We start from the raw sequence: 18,565 nt of genomic DNA, 5'->3' as shown, positions 1-18,565 counted from the left end.
GCTCGTTTTTGGTTTGATCTCACGAAAAACGGTTGAATTATTGCCAGGAACACGGACAGATTCATATATTAAGCTATTTTCAGTAAGGTATAAGATAAAACTACGGAAAAAAAAATGCCTCCTCGCAAGAGCCCGTAAATCGTTCAGCGGCACAAAAATAAATATTGCCATGGACTAATGACTTGAGGGTTTATTTATCAACAAATACATAAAATCTACACCAATGTGTTTGTAATCTTATTATTTATAAATCTGCCACGTTTTCCATGATCAGAACACAGAAGATTCATAAATAGTCTGCATAAAATGTTCATATTTATTATATTTTTACTTTGACAAATGGGTGTCATTCTCTGCGTCAAATAGAAGTAGTACCCCTCCAGACCAGGTGGTGGCGGTAATGCGCCACTTTGTTTTCGTGCCAAGCGCCATTTGAAAACACCCGAAAGAGAAAACTAGTGAGCACGGGTGTCCGAATTGCTTTGAAAATTCAGAGAACTATATAGAGAACTATATAGTGCCGCACTATATAGGGTTTTAGTAGTTAGGGGTTAGGGCGGTAATTCGGACACAGCCAGTGATTGCTCCAAGTGATCTGAGCCATGGTTTCTATTGTTTCTATGGCAACCACTCCCACCAATCAAGAGTGAGCTTGCTGGAAGTCCACACCCCTAACACTTGAAAGTGGGCTACACAAAATCTGTCAGTCAAACATTACAAATGTTTACCGTGAGACCACATAGTTTTATTGAGGCATCTTTATTGGCCAGATTTTAACTTAACACAGAAAACACATCATGAAAAAAATTGGGGTTAGCAAAAATATGTTAAAAAGGTATAAGAGAAAGAATGGTTATTCTGACTAAAACAATCAAATTAAATCAAACTTTATGTATAAAGGCCTTTTCCTATGAAAACATAACACAAAATGCTTTATATTAAAACAAAACAAAATGATATAAAAACAAGCACGAAAATTAAAAGAGCCCCTTCCCCATACCTACACACAATCCCGCCCCCCATTTCACACCTCCCACCCTCTAAATGATGGGGAAAGACAATGAGAAAAGAGGCTGAGCATGAAAACAGAATGTTTGTTATTGGAAACACTAATAATAATTGGAACACCCTCTCTGTGAACAGCTGCATAACCAGCCAAATGCAGCATCACAGGTGGGGACCGCCCCCACCACAGCAAAGTGGTGAAGCAGGCCCCCATAGCTGTTTATTTCTCTATGGACGTCTGTGGGATTTTGGCTTCTTGGAACAAACAGGTTCCTGTTTCATGCCGGGGGGGGGGGGGGGGGGGGGGGTGTCACTCAGTCTTGGGCGACACGGATACTTTTTGCTCCATGATACAAAAAAAGAGCAGCAAACTTTGTGTTCAGCAAACATTGAGGGGAGGGAGGCTTCAGAAATGCAGAGGATCCCAAAACCTACAGTAGATAACAGGGAGAAGCAACCTGGCATCATACAGAAAGGAAAGCCTGTGGCTCTTCAGGTTCAGCAAATCAGAATCTAATAAACACAGATGGACAGGAATATGGTTTCTCACAGGAAAACAAACGAGAACTGAAGGCGGGCGCTTGTGTTGGACCGGTTTTACTGTTACAATGGGGGGTTATGAATATTCAGACACATGAGGTGTACATTTACATAAACCCCTTTTGTGTTTGAAGCTAGACTTTATAACTATGTTTGCATACATTTCTTGTTGGACCAGACGGAAAAGAGAAGAAAGAAGAGAGTGGGATGTTGGAGATGGGGGAAAAGGGGTTGAGGAGTTGGTAGACGGATAACAAAACGGGAGGTGGTAGAGTAACAAAAAGAGGCAAAAAGCTGCTGGGGTTCTATCATTGTTACAATAACTAACATGTACATGTTAGTAAACAGGTGACTTTCTGTTTACAACAAGGAATCACTAAAACAGAAACATTAATGTGAACCCATTATAGACAATTACACTATTGCATCTGTATGGTGGAATAGTGGTTAGTGCTCTTATCTCACCAAGAGAAGTCTCTGCTTCAAATCCTAGCTGGGTTCTTTTTCTGTGGAGTTTGCATGTTCTCTTTATGCATGCATGGGTTTTCTCCATAGACTGTATAGTAGAACTGGACTGAGCAAATGTGACAGCACCTATAGAAAAAGCCTTACTTAGGATAATCAAGAATATATTCAAAAAATTCAAAGTAAGAACGGTTATTGTGACCAATAGAATGACTAAGAAACAATAGTTTATTTCTCTATAGAAGTCTGGGATTTTGACTACTTGGAACCAACGGGTAATTCCTGTTTGGAACGTGAGGAGGGAGGGGTCACTCAGTCCAAATTTCTTATACAGTCAATGGTTTTCTCCGGGAACTTCAGTTTCCTCCCACAATTCAAACACATTAATCTGAATAAATATTGTTAAAAGGCAATCATATTAATCCTGCCACAAAATATTTACCAAAATACAATCATAAAAAGGATTTGTTTTTTATATTATCTTGAAAGTTTAATCAGATTCATAAAAAATATTTGCATTAATAATGTTAAAATAGACCTCTTATTTTATGAAGTAAGTGATATAGAAAAACTTGATCTTAAAACCTCAGAGATGCTCTGTCTGCTCAAATAATCTCCCTGGATGGCGTAAGTATAGCCTCCAATTCCTCAGTTAGAAACCTTTGGGTTTTATTTGACCAGGATTTATCATTTAAGGCTCATACATCTTAGGCATGTAAAACTACATTTTTTCACCTGCGCAATATAGCTAAGATCAGAAATATATTATCTTAAAGTGATGCTGAACTCAACCAAGCATTTGTTACGTCCAGACTGGATTACTGTAACCCTTTGTTAGCGTTTCCTAAGAGTTCCTTAACCCTTGTGCTATTCTAGGCACTTTAACATTGGGAGTAAGGTCATCTAGACCCCACAAGACAGTGCGCTGAACCTTTTTTCTTCAACGATTTGTGATCTTCACTGGTGTCCATAGATTATATGAAAGCCTCTTCACCTTTACCCACCTTTGTCATGGTAGGGAAAACACGTCAATGCAAGGATCGGGTCATCTAGACCCCATAGGATTGCACAAGGGTTAAGAAGTCTCCAGCTTGTTCAGAATCCAGCAGCTAAAATGTTAGCAGGAACTAGCAGACGAGAACACATCACTCCTGTGTAGCAGCCCACTAACAACTAACAATTAGTTGTTAGTGGGCTGCTCCAGATCCTGCCTACATCTCAACCCATCTACGACCTGACCCGACTGGACCCTTGTACCACAGACACTTCAAGGGATGATCTTTTTAGTTTAGTTTAGCCATTACTTATTGAATTCTATGACTTTATGATTGTATGTTTATTACACAAACTAATGGTTTGAAGTCTATTGAGACAACTATTGTAATATTGGGCTATATAAATAAAAACTGAATTGAATCATGGTGTACAGGCCCTTTCTTAATAAAGTTGGGGAACGAATTTTATCTGACAGGGATGTTCTTGTTTTTAGGTTATCACTTTTTAAGTCTGAATATTTAATTTGTCATGGCTAGCTAAGCTAGGCAGACCCAGATACTGGAACCCGGAAGGAAGACAGGAGGTGAGTACATGTGAGTTTATTTTCTCCGGTGTAGTTGATGTAATGATGTAGCAAGGAGGCAGCGAGGCTGGAGAGTCGGTGTGGGGTCCGGAGCGAGACTTGAGGTTCGGCGACGGCTCGTGACATGGCTGGAGGTGCGGCGATGGCTCGTGACGTGGCTGGAGGTTCGGCGATGGCTTGTGACGTGGCTGGGGGTTCGGCGAAGCTCTGTTGAGAGGTAGGTAGCTTCAGATGTGGTTCAGCTTGGGTAGTCACAGATTCTGGTGTCCACTTGTGGGTATGAAGGTCCTGGAGATAAGGCAAAGGTTCTTAAGGCGAGAGCATGAGGTACATGACAAGAGGCTTGAGACGACCAGACTAAGCACCATCAGGGGCAACGAAGTGCCTTAAGTAGGTCTGGTGGTGTGATGAGTTGAGTGGACGCAGCTGGGTAGAATCAGTGGCCAAGCAGAGAGGGGAGGGGGAGGAGAGCTGACAGAGGCACCATGATATTACCCCCCCCCCTCAACGACTGCCTCCCGGCGGTCCAGGACGGAGATCAGGATGGGCCCGGAAAAAATCCTCAATGAGTCCAGGATGAGAGAGCGGGAGATCCACGATCGCTCCTCGGGACCATAAGCCACCCAATCAACCAGGAACTGGTGCCCACGACCCAGACGCCGGATGTCCAGAACACTGCTAACCATGAAGGCAGGGGCGCCGTCGATGATTCAGGTGGGCGGCGGGGAAGCGGACGGCGGGCACAGAGGTCTGTCCTGAACGGTTTTAATTTGGGAGATATGAAAAGAGAGGTGTACCTTGAGGGCTCTTGGAAGGCGGAGGCGGACACAAGTGGGATTGATGATCCTCTCAATAGTATAGGGTCCGATGAACCGCAGAGCCAGCTTCCAGGAGGTGGCTTGAAGGGGTATGTTGCGAGCAGAGAGCCATACCCTCTGACCAGGCTGGTAAGTGGTTCCCACCACCCTGTGTCGATTGGCGATGCAGCAATTGCTCTCATTGGTGCAGAGGAGCGCATCAAACGCGTTGGCGCCAGAAGCTTTAGCAACGCTGGAGATGTTGCTGGACAGAAGGCACCGCCAAATCGAATTCCTGAGACAGAAACAGAGGTGGTGAGTACCCGAGGGCGGCTTCGAACGGTGACACTCCAGTGGCGGATGAAGCATGAGTATTGTGGGCATACTTGATCCAAACTAAATACTGGGTCCAGTCGTTGTTCTGTGCCGCCAGGCAACGCAGAGCTGCCTCCAGTTCCTGGTTGGCCCTCTCTGCTTGGCCGTTGGACTGGGGTTGATATCCGGAAGTGAGGCTGACCGTGGCCCCCAAGGTGGAGCAGAAGGCCTTCCACACCTGGGAGATGAACTGAGGGCCATGGTCAGAAACAATGTCCAAGGGAATGCCGTGATGCCGTAACACCTGATCCACCAGCGGTTTCGGTGGCTGAGGGCAACTGTGCTAGAGGGATGAAGTGAGCCATTTTCGAAAATTGGTCAATAACGGTGAGGATGACGGAGTTACCCTGGGAAGGAGGCAAACCAGCGACAAAGTCCAAGGCGATGTGTGACCATGGACGCCTGGGGGTAGGTAATGGTTGGAGTAATCCAGCGGGGGCCGGATTGGATGACTTCGAGTGGGCGCAGGTGGTACAGGCAGCCACAAACTCTCGGACATCCTTCTCCATAGAATGCTAGAAAGATCGTCTACGGATGAGATTGAGGGTTCTCTGGTTGCTGCCGTGACAGGACACCCGGAAGGTGTGTCCCCAGGATATGACTTCCGACCTGAGAGAAGTGGGGACAAACAGGGTGCTGTTAGGGCAGGGGGCATGATTGGGTTCCTCACCTTGGGCTTTGAGGATGCGATTTTTGATGTCCCAGGAGAGGGCGCCCACGATGCAGGTTGAAGGGAGGATGGTGGAAGTGATGTCATCCATGGAGCAGTATTTGCGGGAGAGAGCGTCGGGCTTGACGTTTGGACTTCCGGGTCTGTAGGTGATGGTGAATTGAAATCTGTCAAAGAATAAACACCAACGAGCCTGTCGAGAATTGAGTCTCTTAGCTGTCCTTAGGTAAGCCAGATTCTTGTGGTCCGTCCAAACGATGAAAGGATGTTCAGCCCCCTCCAGCCAGTGCCACCACTCTTCTAGAGCCAGTTTTATCGCCAGCAGTTCCCGTTTCCCAACGTCGTAGTTCTGCTCTGCTGGAGTTAACTTTTTGGAGAAGAAGGCACATGGTTTGAGTTTGACCTGATTCTTGTTCTTTTTGGGATAAGACGGCTCCGACCCCAGAATCCGAGGCATCCACCTCTACATTGAACTGACGAGAAGGGTCGGGTTGAATCAATATGGGTGCAGTGACGAAAAGTTATTTGAGACGGTAGAAGGCCTGTTGAGCTTCATGAGTCCATAGAAAACTTTGGTTGGTGGATGTGAGGCGAGTAAGAGGCGCAGCTATACTGCTGTAATTTGGTATAAACCGCCTGTACAAAATTGGCAAAACCCAGGGATTGTTGGAGTTTTTTCCGGTTATCCGGGGGTTCCCAATTAGTCCCAGCCTCGATTTTAGAGGGGTCGGGTCGTATACGCCCAGCCTCAATGATGTATCCCAAAAACTGCACCGTATTCACATGAAATTCGCATTTCTCAGAATTGACATTTTCAAGAAGTCTAGTGATTGCCTGACGTACATGTTGCTCAAGCTGGGTTTGATTGTTGGAGTAGATGAGGATGTCATATGAAGACGAATCGGTTCAAAAAGTCTCTGAGAACGTCATTGACCAGTCTCTGGAAGACAGCAGGGGCATTGGTCAGCTCGAAGGGCATAACCAGATATTCATAGTGTCCCAGAGGTGTGTTGAATGCCGTCTTCCACATTTATAGGAGAAAAGCGAAGCAGCATGTATGGTCCTCGACAGTCCTGACGTAAAATTGTTCTCTTCATTCATCAGTTTGGCCATCTCTGCCCCCCCTCCTCACACACATCCAGTCTGTACTCGTACAGCATGAAGTTCAGGATTTTGGCAGCAGCTTCAGGCAGAACAAACTCCCTGATCCTTTTGAAGCCCATGTGCTCGTACAGTTTCTGGGCTTCTGTCTGCACCATGGAGGTGTGGAGGACCACGGCGGCGTAACCCCTGTCCCGGGTGAAGTCTTCCACCGTCCTACACAGAGCCTTAGCGATGCCCCATCCTTGATGACTGCGCCGCACCAAGATGCTTTTCAGCTCCAAGTAGCCGGGCGCGTTCTCTGCAGGCAGACAGGCCACCACCTGGCCCTCGCTTTCAGCCACCCAGAAGCAGGAGTCCAGGCTCCTCAGGTAGCTGGTAGTCACGTCCCGAAGGTCCCTGGACTGGCCTTGATGTACCTGTTGAACATGTAGACGATACCCAGCCGGGCCCCCACCAGCAGGAGGGTGGCGGCCAGGACGGGCACCAGGAAGGACTTAGAGCTGGTGCATAAGGTGGACATCAGCACCATCTGGGTTAGAGGCTGTTTGAGAACGTGCACGAAGTGTTATGATGTGTGTGGCTGTACACAGAAACAGGACAGAAACAGAAGGTGGCTGACTTAGTGATATTTATTGAGGCCCAGGGGTGGTGGAGGGTTCAGGCTTGGATGTTTTGTGGCTTTGACAGGATGTCAGAATTGAACCTTGCTTGGAGTCCAAAAGAGTGACAAAGAGAAAAGTGAAAAGACTGGAGGCGTAGCTGGTGGTGATTCCTGGAGAGGGGGACATAGAGAGGATGAGCTTGCAGCATGAGGTACTTGGCATAGAACTAAACGTAGACATAGGGTGTAAGATGGAACTGAACTCTATCGCATCAAGCAGACGGACTAACGTCGACTGAAGGGTGAGGAATCCATATGAAGGCTGCAGGCTGATGAAGTGATGGGGGGCAGGTGTGATAGGGATTCCCTGGCAGGTGTGGGGGAAGACCAAAATCCTAACACAAAGGAGGAGGGGATGTGCCCGCTCATGCCCAATGTAAACACCTCCTTCACGCTCTCCAGAATGATTTTAACTTCAGAAATTCCGAGCTGCATCATTTAAACTACAGACATTCCGAAATGCATTATTTAAACATCAGAAATTCAGAGTTGCATAATTTAAACTACAGATTATTTATTTAAACTTTGGATCAGAGCATTATTAAAAGTTGAACATTACGAACTGCATCTTTTAAGCTACAGTCATTCCGAAATTGTTACAACTGGGGTTGTGGGAGTACCCAGGCGCGGACAGGAGGAGTAAGTAGGTTCCAGGTGGACAAGGACTTTAATAACAAAAACTAGAAACCAAAACTCGAAACTCTAAACACTAGAAACACTCAAATCAGCAAACTGCATAATAACAAACTATGGACCAGCACAGGAGGAAGGGAAAGACAAGACTTAATACAAGCAAGACAACGAGACACAGGTGGAAACAATCAGGACAGAGGGTAACCAAAATTGTGGCAGGGGAGGGCTTATGGGGAGGGCTTACTGGGAAGGCTTACGGTGGAGGGCGGCGGTGCTGACGACGGCCCCCTCTTACGGCCAGGCGACTCCCTTTGAAGTCCGAATAGGGGATCTGGAACCAGTCAGGGGTCCACCGAAAACAGGTCCTCTCTGCTGGGTAGGGATGGCCCGTTTGACACGGCGCTTCAGCGCTCGGTTCACCTTCATGAAACAGAGAATTTCGGCACAATGTGTGTCAACTAGTGCAGATCATGTGGCGGATGACGTATGACGCACCAAATGCTTCGTTTGGTCGAACCACGGTTCAGATGTCACTTGTGTTTTGAACAGTTGGGCGCGCTATTCTCTAGAAATGCGAAATGAATCCTGGACGTTTTTACCGACCAGTTACATTGTGTCCCCTGTATTGGAATCAGCGTCAATTCATTGCACTTTACCATGGCTCCTATTAAAAACGTTCTGTGGCTCAGGATCATTTCAACTCGGTTTTTCCTAATAAAACACTACATCATGAACGTTGTGTTTAAAAAAAAGAAAACACTCCAATGAATCTATGATGGCACGCCATTTTCTTGTGATTAGAGATAGCTCAGTGGAATAGTCAATGGCATAATCATCAAGAGGTTCTAGGTTTGAGTCTGGCGCTATACATGTTCTTTTTGCGTGTATTTTTTTCTTAATGTGATATGTATTTTGCTGTGTCAAGCACTTCTCACAGATAGCGTCACATGTTGTGTTGTTTTACAGTTTTTTTATCATCATTAACAAAATTTTTCTGTTTTATGTTTTTTCATTATTATTTCCACATTGAAGTGTTACAAGGAGCTTTGTTGAAACATATGTCGATGTACATCCAGTCCGCCACCAGATGCCGCTGTTCTGTGTGGTTTCGAAGCCCTGAATGGGTGGTTCATTTTTCCGGCACAATAACATGAACCACAATGAGGCTTCATGGGGCTTCTATTCCCATCCCTAGTGCTGGGTACTGTATTGGCTGATCTATAATGTTACGAGGGGGAGGTTTGGGGGTACCCAGGCGCGGAGAGTAGGTGGCAGTAGGTTCCAGGTGGACAAGGACTTTAATAACAAAAACTAGAAACCAAGAATACTGCTTAAGCAGGCAAACCAAAACTGGAAAATCGAAACACTAGAAACACTCAAAACAGCTAACTGCATAATAACAAACTCTGGACCAAAGCATGCCAGAACATAGAACAACTAGAACATAAAAGCAAAGAACCTAAAACTGTGACAGAAAAGGATTATTTGAAAATCAGAAAATCCAAGCTGCATCATCTAAACTACAAACATTTTAAAATGCATTGTTTAAAGTCCAGAAACTTTAAATATTGTTTGTCAGTTGGTAACAGTTATTGTCAACAGGTGGTGGTTGGTTACAATTGGTAAAAGTTATTTCCAGTTGGTAGCAGTTATTGTCAGTTGGTGGCAGTGATTGACAGTTGGTGGCAGTTATTGTCAGTTGGTGGCAGTTATTGACAGTTGGTGGCAGTTATTGTCAGTTGGTGGCAGTATTTGTCAGTTGGTAACAGTTATTGTCATTTGGTGGCAGTTACTGACCGTTGGTGGCAGTTATTGTCAGTTGTTAATAGCTTTTTGTCAGTTGTAGGAAGTTATTATCAGTTGGTAAAAAAAATTCCGAGCTGCAGCATTGAAACTACAGTCAATCCGAAATGCATTAATTAAAGTTCTGAAATTCCGAACTGCACCATTTAAACTACACACATTTCGAAATGCATTATTTGAAGCTCAGAATTTCCAAACTGCATCATTAAAAGTTGAATATTTTGAACTGCATCTTTGAAACTACAGTCAATCCAAAATGCATAATTTAAACTTTTAAATTCAGAGCTGCATCATTTTAACTACAGACATTCCGAAATGCATTATTTTCAGTTGGTGGCAGTAATTGTTAGTTGGTGGCAGTTATCGTAGGTTGGTAATAGTTTTTTGTCCGTTGGTGGCAGTTATTGTCAGTTGGTGGCAGTTATTGTCAGTTAGTGGCAGTTATTGTCAGTTTTTAATAGTTTTTTGTCAGTTGTAGGAAATTATTTTCAGTCGGTAACAGAAATTCCGAGCTGCATCATTGAAACTACAGACATTCCGAAATGCATTATTTGAAAATCAGAAGTTCAAAACTGCATCATTAAAAGTTGAATATTCCGAACTGCATCTTCGAAACTATAGTCAATCCAAAATTCATCATTTAAACTTGTAAACTCAGAGCTGCATAATATTAACTACAGACATTCTGAAATGGATTATTTTCAGTTGGTGTCAGTTATTGTTAGTTGGTGGCAGTTAATGTCAGTTGGTGGCAGTTATTGACAGTTGGTGGCAGTTATTGTCAGTTGGTGGCAGGTTTTGACAGTCGGTAATAGTTTTTTTCAGTTGGTGACAGGCATTGTCAGTTGGTGGCAGTTATTGTTAGTTGGTGGCAGTTATTGTCAGTTGGTGGCAGTTATTGACAGTTGGTAGCAGTTATTGTCAGTTGGTAATAGTTTTTAGTCAGTTGGTGGCAGTTATTGACAGTTGGTAGCAGTTATTGTCAGTTGGTAATAGTTTTTTGTCAGTTGGTAGCAGTTATTGACAGCAGTTGGCAGTTATTGTCAGTTGGTGGAAGTTATTGTTAGTTGTCGACAGTTTTTAGTTGGTGGCAGTTACTGTCAGTTGGTAGCAGTTATTTTCCGTTGGAGGCAGTTATTGTCTGTTGGTAACAGATAATGTCCATTTGTGGCAGTTATTGTCAGTCGGTAAAAGTCCTTGGTCAGTTGGTGGCAGTTATTGTCAGTTGGTACCAATTATTGACAGTTGGTAATAGTTTTTTTCGTCAGTTGGTGGCAGTTATTGTCAGTTGTTATTAATTATTTCAGTTGGTGGGAGTTATTGTCAGTTGGTAGCAGTTATTGTCAGTTGGTAGCAGTTTTTGTCAGTTGGTAGAAGTTTTTGTCAATTGGTGGCAGTTATTGTCAGTTTGGAACAGTTAATGTCAGTTGGTAACAGTTATAGTCCTTTGGTAGCAGTTACTATCAGTTGGTGGCAGTTATTTTCAGTTGGTGGCAGTTATTGTCAGTTGGTAACAGATAATGTCGATTTGTGGCAGTTATTGTCAGTTGGTAAAAGTCTTTTGTCAGTTGGTGGCAGTTATTGTCAGTTGGTGACAGTTATTGACAGTTGGTGGCAGTTTTTGTCAGTTGGTAATAGTTTTTTATCAGGTGGTGGCAGTGAGTGTCAGGTGGTAACAGTTATTATCAGTTGGTGGCAGTTATTGTCTGTTGGGAACAGTTAATGTCAGTTGGTGGCAGTTATTGTCAGTTGGTATTAGTCTTTTGTCAGTTTGTGGCAGTTATTGTCAGTTTGTGGCAGTTATTGACAGTTGGTGGCAGTTATTAGTTGACGACAGTTTTTAATTGGTGGCAGTTATTGTCAGTTGTTAATAATTAAATTTCAGTTAGTGGCAGTTATTGTCAGTTGGTAATAATTATTGTCAGTTGGTGGCAGTTATTCTCAGTTGGTGGCAGTTATTGTCAGTTGGTAGCAGTTATTGTCAGTTGGTACTAATTATTGACAGTTGGTAATAGTTTTTTGTCTGTTGGTGACAGTTATTGTCACTTGGTAATAATTATTTTCAGTTGGTGGCAGTTATTGTCAGTTGGTAACAGTTATTTTCAGTTGGTACTAATTATTGACAGTTGGTAATAGTTTTTTGTCTGTTGGTGACAGTTATTGTCACTTGGTAATAATTATTTTCAGTTGGTGGCAGTTATTGTCAGTTGGTACCAATTATTGACAGTTGGTAATAGTTTTTTGTCTGTTGGTGACAGTTATTGTCACTTGGTAATAATTATTTTCAGTTGGTGGCAGTTATTGTCAGTTGGTACCAATTATTGACAGTTGGTAATAGTTTTTTGTCTGTTGGTGACAGTTATTGTCACTTGGTAATAATTATTTTCAGTTGGTGTCAGTTATTGTCAGTTGGTGTCAGTTATTGTCAGTTGGGAGCAGTGATTTTCAATTGGTAGCAGTTTTTGTCAGTTGGTAGCAGTTATTGACAGTTTGTGGCAGTTATTGTCAGTTGGTAGCAGTTATTTTCAGTTGGAAGCAGTTATTGACAGTTGGTGGCAGTTTTTGTCAGTTGGTGGCAGTTATTGTCAGTTTGTGACAGTTATTGTCAGTTGGTAACAGTTATTGTCGGTTGGTGACAGTCATTGTCAGTTGGGAACAGTTAATGTCAGTTAGTGGCAGTTATTGTCAGTTGGCAATAGTCTTTTGTCAGTTGGTGGCAGTTATTGTCAGTTGGTGACAGTAATTGACAGTTGGTGGCAGTTATTGTCAGTTTGTAGCAGTTATTGTCAGTTGTTAACAGTTATTGTCAGTTGGTGGCAGTTATTTTCAGTTGGTAGCAGTTAGTGACAGTTGGTAACAGTTATTGTCAGTTGATAGCAGTTATTGTCAGTTGGTAGCAGTTATTTTCAGTTGGTGGCAGTTATTGTCAGTTGGTTATAGTTTTTTTTCAGTTGGTAGCAGTTATTGTCAGTTGGTAACAGTTCTTTTCAATTGGTGGCAGTTATTGTCAGTTGGTAACAGTTATTGTCAGTTGGTAGCAGTTATTGTCAGTTGGTAGCAGTTATTGTCAGTTAATAGCAGTAAATGACAGTTGGTAGCAGTTAGTGTCAGTTGGTAATCGTTTTTTGTCATTTGGTGGCATTTAGTGTCAGTTGGTAACAGTTATTGTCAGTTGGTGACAGCTTTTAGTTTGTGGCAGTTTTTGTCAGTTGGTAATAATTTTTTTGTCAGTTGGTGGCAGTTATTGTCAGTTGTTATTAATTATTTCAGTTGGTGGCAGTTATTGTCAGTTGGTAGCAGTTATTGTCAGTTGGTAGCAGTTGTTTTCAATTGGTGGCAGTTATTGTCAGTTGGTAACAGTTAATGTCAATAGGTAGCAGTTATTGTCAGTTGGTAGCAGTTATTGTCAGTTGGTATCAGTAAATGACAGTTGGTAGCAGTTAGTGTCAGTTGGTAATCGTTTTTTGTCATTTTTTGGCATTTAGTATCAGTTGGTAACAGTTATTGTCAGTTGGTGACAGCTTTTATATGGTGGCAGTTTTTGTCAGTTGGTAATAGTTTTTTGTCAGTTGGTGGCAGTTAGTGTCAGTTGGTAATAATTATTTTCAGTTGGTGGCAGTTATTGTCAGTTGGTAGAAATTATTTTCAGTTTGTAGCAGTTAATGAAAGTTGGTGGCAGTTATTGTCAGTTGGTGGCAGTTATTGTCAGTTGGTAATAATTTTTTGCAGTTGGTGGCAGTTAGTATCAGTTGGTAACAGTTAATGTCAGTTGGTGGCAGTTATTGTCAGTTGGTAATAATTGTTTTTGTCAGTTGGTGGCAGTTATTGTCAGTTGTTAATAATTATATTCAGTTGGTGGCAGTTATTGTCAGTTGGTAGCAGTTAGTGACAGTTGGAAACAGTTATTGCAATTTGGGAGCCGTTATTGTCAGTTGGTAGCAGTGATTGTCAGTTGGTAGCAGTTATTGTCAGTTGGTAATAGATTTTGTCAGTTTGTGGCAGATTTTGTCAGCTTTAGCAGTTATTGTCAGTTGGTAACAATTAATGTCAGTTGGTGGCAGTTATTGTCAGTTGGCAATAGTCTTTTGTCAGTTGGTGGCAGTTATTGTCAGTTGGTGACAATAATTGACAGTTGGTGGCAGTTATTGTCAGTTGTTAACAGTTATTGTCAGTTGGTCGCAGTTATTTTCAGTTAGTAGCAGTTAGTGACAGTTGGTAACAGTTATTATCATTTGGTAACAGTTATTGTCAGTTGATAGCAGTTATTGTCAGTTGGTAGCAGTTATTTTCAGTTGGTGGCAGTTATTGTCAGTTGGTAATAATTATTGTCAGTTGGTGGCAGTTATTGTCAGTTGGTAACAGTTATTGTCAGTTGGTGACAGTCATTGTCAGTTGGGAACAGTTAATGTCAGTTGGTGGCAGTTATTGTCAGTTGGTATTAGTCTTTTGTCAGTTTGTGGCAGTTATTGTCAGTTTGTGGCAGTTATTGACAGTTGGTGGCAGTTATTAGTTGACAACAGTTTTTAATTGGTGGCAGTTATTGTCAGTTGGGAACAGTTAATGTCAGTTGGTGGCAGTTATTGTCAGTTGGTATCAGTCTTTTGTCAGTTTGTGGCAGTTATTGTCAGTTTGTGGAAGTTATTGACAGTTGGTGGCAGTTATTAGTTGACGACAGTTTTTAATTGGTGGCAGTTATTGTCAGTTGGGAACACTTAATGTCAGTTGGTATTAGTCTTTTGTCAGTTTGTGGCAGTTATTGTCAGTTGGTAGCAGTTATTTTCAGTTGGTGGCAGTTATTGTCAGTTGGTTATAGTTTTTTTTTCAGTTGGTAGCAGTTATTGTCAGTTGGTAACAGTTCTTTTCAATTGGTGGCAGTTATTGTCAGTTGGTAACAGTTATTGTCAGTTGGTAGCAGTTATTGTCAGTTGGTAGCAGTTATTGTCAGTTGGTAGCAGTAAATGACAGTTGGTAGCAGTTAGTGTCAGTTGGTAATCGTTTTTTGTCATTTGGTGGCATTTAGTGTCAGTTGGTAACAGTTATTGTCAGTTGGTGACAGCTTTTAGTTTGTGGCAGTTTTTGTCAGTTGGTAATAGTTTTTTTTGTCAGTTGGTGGCAGTTATTGTCAGTTGTTATTAATTATTTCAGTTGGTGGCAGTTATTGTCAGTTGGTAGCAGTTATTGTCAGTTGGTAGCAGTTGTTTTCAATTGGTGGCAGTTATTGTCAGTTGGTAACAGTTAATGTCAATTGGTAGCAGTTATTGTCAGTTGGTAGCAGTTATTGTCAGTTGGTATCAGTAAATGACAGTTGGTAGCAGTTAGTGTCAGTTGGTAATCGTTTTTTGTCATTTTTTGGCATTTAGTATCAGTTGGTAACAGTTATTGTCAGTTGGTGACAGCTTTTATATGGTGGCAGTTTTTGTCAGTTGGTAATAGTTTTTTGTCAGTTGGTGGCAGTTAGTGTCAGTTGGTAATAATTATTTTCAGTTGGTGGCAGTTATTGTCAGTTGGTAGAAATTATTTTCAGTTTGTAGCAGTTAATGAAAGTTGGTGGCAGTTATTGTCAGTTTGTAACAGTTATTTTCAGTTGGTACTAATTATTGACAGTTGGTAATAGTTTTTTGTCTGTTGGTGACAGTTATTGTCACTTGGTAATAATTATTTTCAGTTGGTGGCAGTTATTGTCAGTTGGTACCAATTATTGACAGTTGGTAATAGTTTTTTGTCTGTTGGTGACAGTTATTGTCACTTGGTAATAATTATTTTCAGTTGGTGTCAGTTATTGTCAGTTGGTGTCAGTTATTGTCAGTTGGGAGAAGTGATTTTCAATTGGTAGCAGTTTTTGTCAGTTGGTAGTAGTTATTGACAGTTTGTGGCAGTTATTGTCAGTTGGTAGCAGTTATTTTCAGTTGGAAGCAGTTATTGACAGTTGGTGGCAGTTTTTGTCAGTTGGTGGCAGTTATTGTCAGTTTGTGACAGTTATTGTCAGTTGGTAACAGTAATTGTCGGTTGGTGACAGTCATTGTCAGTTGGGAACAGTTAATGTCAGTTAGTGGCAGTTATTGTCAGTTGGCAATAGTCTTTTGTCAGTTGGTGGCAGTTATTGTCAGTTGGTGACAGTAATTGACAGTTGGTGGCAGTTATTGTCAGTTTGTAGCAGTTATTGTCAGTTGTTAACAGTTATTGTCAGTTGGTGGCGGTTATTTTCAGTTGGTAGCAGTTAGTGACAGTTGGTAACAGTTATTATCATTTGGTAACAGTTATTGTCAAATGATAGCAGTTATTGTCAGTTGGTAGCAGTTATTTTCAGTTGGTGGCAGTTATTGTCAGTTGGTTATAGTTTTTTTTCAGTTGGTAGCAGTTATTGTCAGTTGGTAACAGTTCTTTTCAATTGGTGGCAGTTATTGTCAGTTGGTAACAGTTATTGTCAGTTGGTAGCAGTTATTGTCAGTTGGTAGCAGTTATTGTCAGTTGGTAGCAGTAAATGACAGTTGGTAGCAGTTAGTGTCAGTTGGTAATCGTTTTTTGTCATTTGGTGGCATTTAGTGTCAGTTGGTAACAGTTATTGTCAGTTGGTGACAGCTTTTAGTTTGTGGCAGTTTTTGTCAGTTGGTAATAGTTTTTTTTGTCAGTTGGTGGCAGTTATTGTCAGTTGTTATTAATTATTTCAGTTGGTGGCAGTTATTGTCAGTTGGTAGCAGTTATTGTCAGTTGGTAGCAGTTGTTTTCAATTGGTGGCAGTTATTGTCAGTTGGTAACAGTTAATGTCAATTGGTAGCAGTTATTGTCAGTTGGTAGCAGTTATTGTCCGTTGGTATCAGTAAATGACAGTTGGTAGCAGTTAGTGTCAGTTGGTAATCGTTTTTTGTCATTTTTTGGCATTTAGTATCAGTTGGTAACAGTTATTGTCAGTTGGTGACAGCTTTTATATGGTGGCAGTTTTTGTCAGTTGGTAATAGTTTTTTTGTCAGTTGGTGGCAGTTAGTGTCAGTTGGTAATAATTATTTTCAGTTGGTGGCAGTTATTGTCAGTTGGTAGAAATTATTTTCAGTTTGTAGCAGTTAATGAAAGTTGGTGGCAGTTATTGTCAGTTGGTGGCAGTTATTGTCAGTTGGTAATAATTTTTGGCAGTTGGTGGCAGTTAGTATCAGTTGGTAACAGTTAATGTCAGTTGGTGGCAGTTATTGTCAGTTGGTAATAATTGTTTTTGTCAGTTGGTGGCAGTTATTGTCAGTTGTTAATAATTATATTCAGTTGGTGGCAGTTATTGTCAGTTGGTAGCAGTTAGTGACAGTTGGAAACAGTTATTGCAATTTGGGAGCCGTTATTGTCAGTTGGTAGCAGTGATTGTCAGTTGGTAGCAGTTATTGTCAGTTGGTAATAGATTTTGTCAGTTTGTGGCAGATTTTGTCAGCTTGTGGCAGTTATTGTCAGTTGGTAACAATTAATGTCAGTTGGTGGCAGTTATTGTCAGTTGGCAATAGTCTTTTGTCAGTTGGTGGCAGTTATTGTCAGTTGGTGACAATAATTGACAGTTGGTGGCAGTGATTGTCAGTTTGTAGCAGTTATTGTCAGTTGTTAACAGTTATTGTCAGTTGGTCGCAGTTATTTTCAGTTGGTAGCAGTTAGTGACAGTTGGTAACAGTTATTATCATTTGGTAACAGTTATTGTCAGTTGATAGCAGTTATTGTCAGTTGGTAGCAGTTATTTTCAGTTGGTGGCAGTTATTGTCAGTTGGTAATAATTATTGTCAGTTGGTGGCAGTTATTGTCAGTTGGTAACTGTTATTGTCAGTTGGTGACAGTCATTGTCAGTTGGGAACAGTTAATGTCAGTTGGTGGCAGTTATTGTCAGTTGGTATTAGTCTTTTGTCAGTTTGTGGCAGTTATTGTCAGTTTGTGGCAGTTATTGACAGTTGGTGGCAGTTATTAGTTGACAACAGTTTTTAATTGGTGGCAGTTATTGTCAGTTGGGAACAGTTAATGTCAGTTGGTGGCAGTTATTGTCAGTTGGTATCAGTCTTTTGTCAGTTTGTGGCAGTTATTGTCAGTTGGTAGCAGTTATTGTCAGTTGGTAATATATTTTGTCAGTTTGTGGCAGATTTTGTTGGCTTATGGCAGTTATTGTCAGTTGGTATCAGTAAATGACAGTTGGTAGCAGTTAGTGTCAGTTGGTAATCGTTTTTTGTCATTTTTTGGCATTTAGTATCAGTTGGTAACAGTTATTGTCAGTTGGTGACAGCTTTTATATGGTGGCAGTTTTTGTCAGTTGGTAATAGTTTTTTGTCAGTTGGTGGCAGTTAGTGTCAGTTGGTAATAATTATTTTCAGTTGGTGGCAGTTATTGTCAGTTGGTAGAAATTATTTTCAGTTTGTAGCAGTTAATGAAAGTTGGTGGCAGTTATTGTCAGTTGGTGGCAGTTATTGTCAGTTGGTAATAATTTTTGGCAGTTGGTGGCAGTTAGTATCAGTTGGTAACAGTTAATGTCAGTTGGTGGCAGTTATTGTCAGTTGGTAATAATTGTTTTTGTCAGTTGGTGGCAGTTATTGTCAGTTGTTAATAATTATATTCAGTTGGTGGCAGTTATTGTCAGTTGGTAGCAGTTAGTGACAGTTGGAAACAGTTATTGCAATTTGGGAGCCGTTATTGTCAGTTGGTAGCAGTGATTGTCAGTTGGTAGCAGTTATTGTCAGTTGGTAATAGATTTTGTCAGTTTGTGGCAGATTTTGTCAGCTTGTGGCAGTTATTGTCAGTTGGTAACAATTAATGTCAGTTGGTGGCAGTTATTGTCAGTTGGCAATAGTCTTTTGTCAGTTGGTGGCAGTTATTGTCAGTTGGTGACAATAATTGACAGTTGGTGGCAGTGATTGTCAGTTTGTAGCAGTTATTGTCAGTTGTTAACAGTTATTGTCAGTTGGTCGCAGTTATTTTCAGTT

At 41.5% G+C, this 18,565-nt stretch overlaps 1 protein-coding gene across 1 annotated transcript; it reads right to left on the bottom strand.

The window, feature by feature from the left end:
* Nucleotides 1-6,465: 6,465 nt before the first annotated feature.
* LOC101173914 (probable N-acetyltransferase CML1) lies at nucleotides 6,466-7,100 on the bottom strand (the record flags this gene model as incomplete). Its single annotated transcript, XM_011493829.2, is given in 2 exon segments — nucleotides 6,466-6,935; nucleotides 6,938-7,100. Coding segments are annotated over 2 exon segments (567 nt in total), but the record flags the coding sequence as incomplete, so codon positions are not given.
* Nucleotides 7,101-18,565: the final 11,465 nt, after the last annotated feature.

This window comes from Oryzias latipes, chromosome 22 (genome assembly GCF_002234675.1).
Source record: "Oryzias latipes chromosome 22, ASM223467v1".
Taxonomy (NCBI): domain Eukaryota; kingdom Metazoa; phylum Chordata; class Actinopteri; order Beloniformes; family Adrianichthyidae; genus Oryzias; species Oryzias latipes.
The sequence above is the reverse complement of the archived record's forward strand: the minus strand, read 5'-3'. Positions and strand labels throughout refer to the sequence as shown.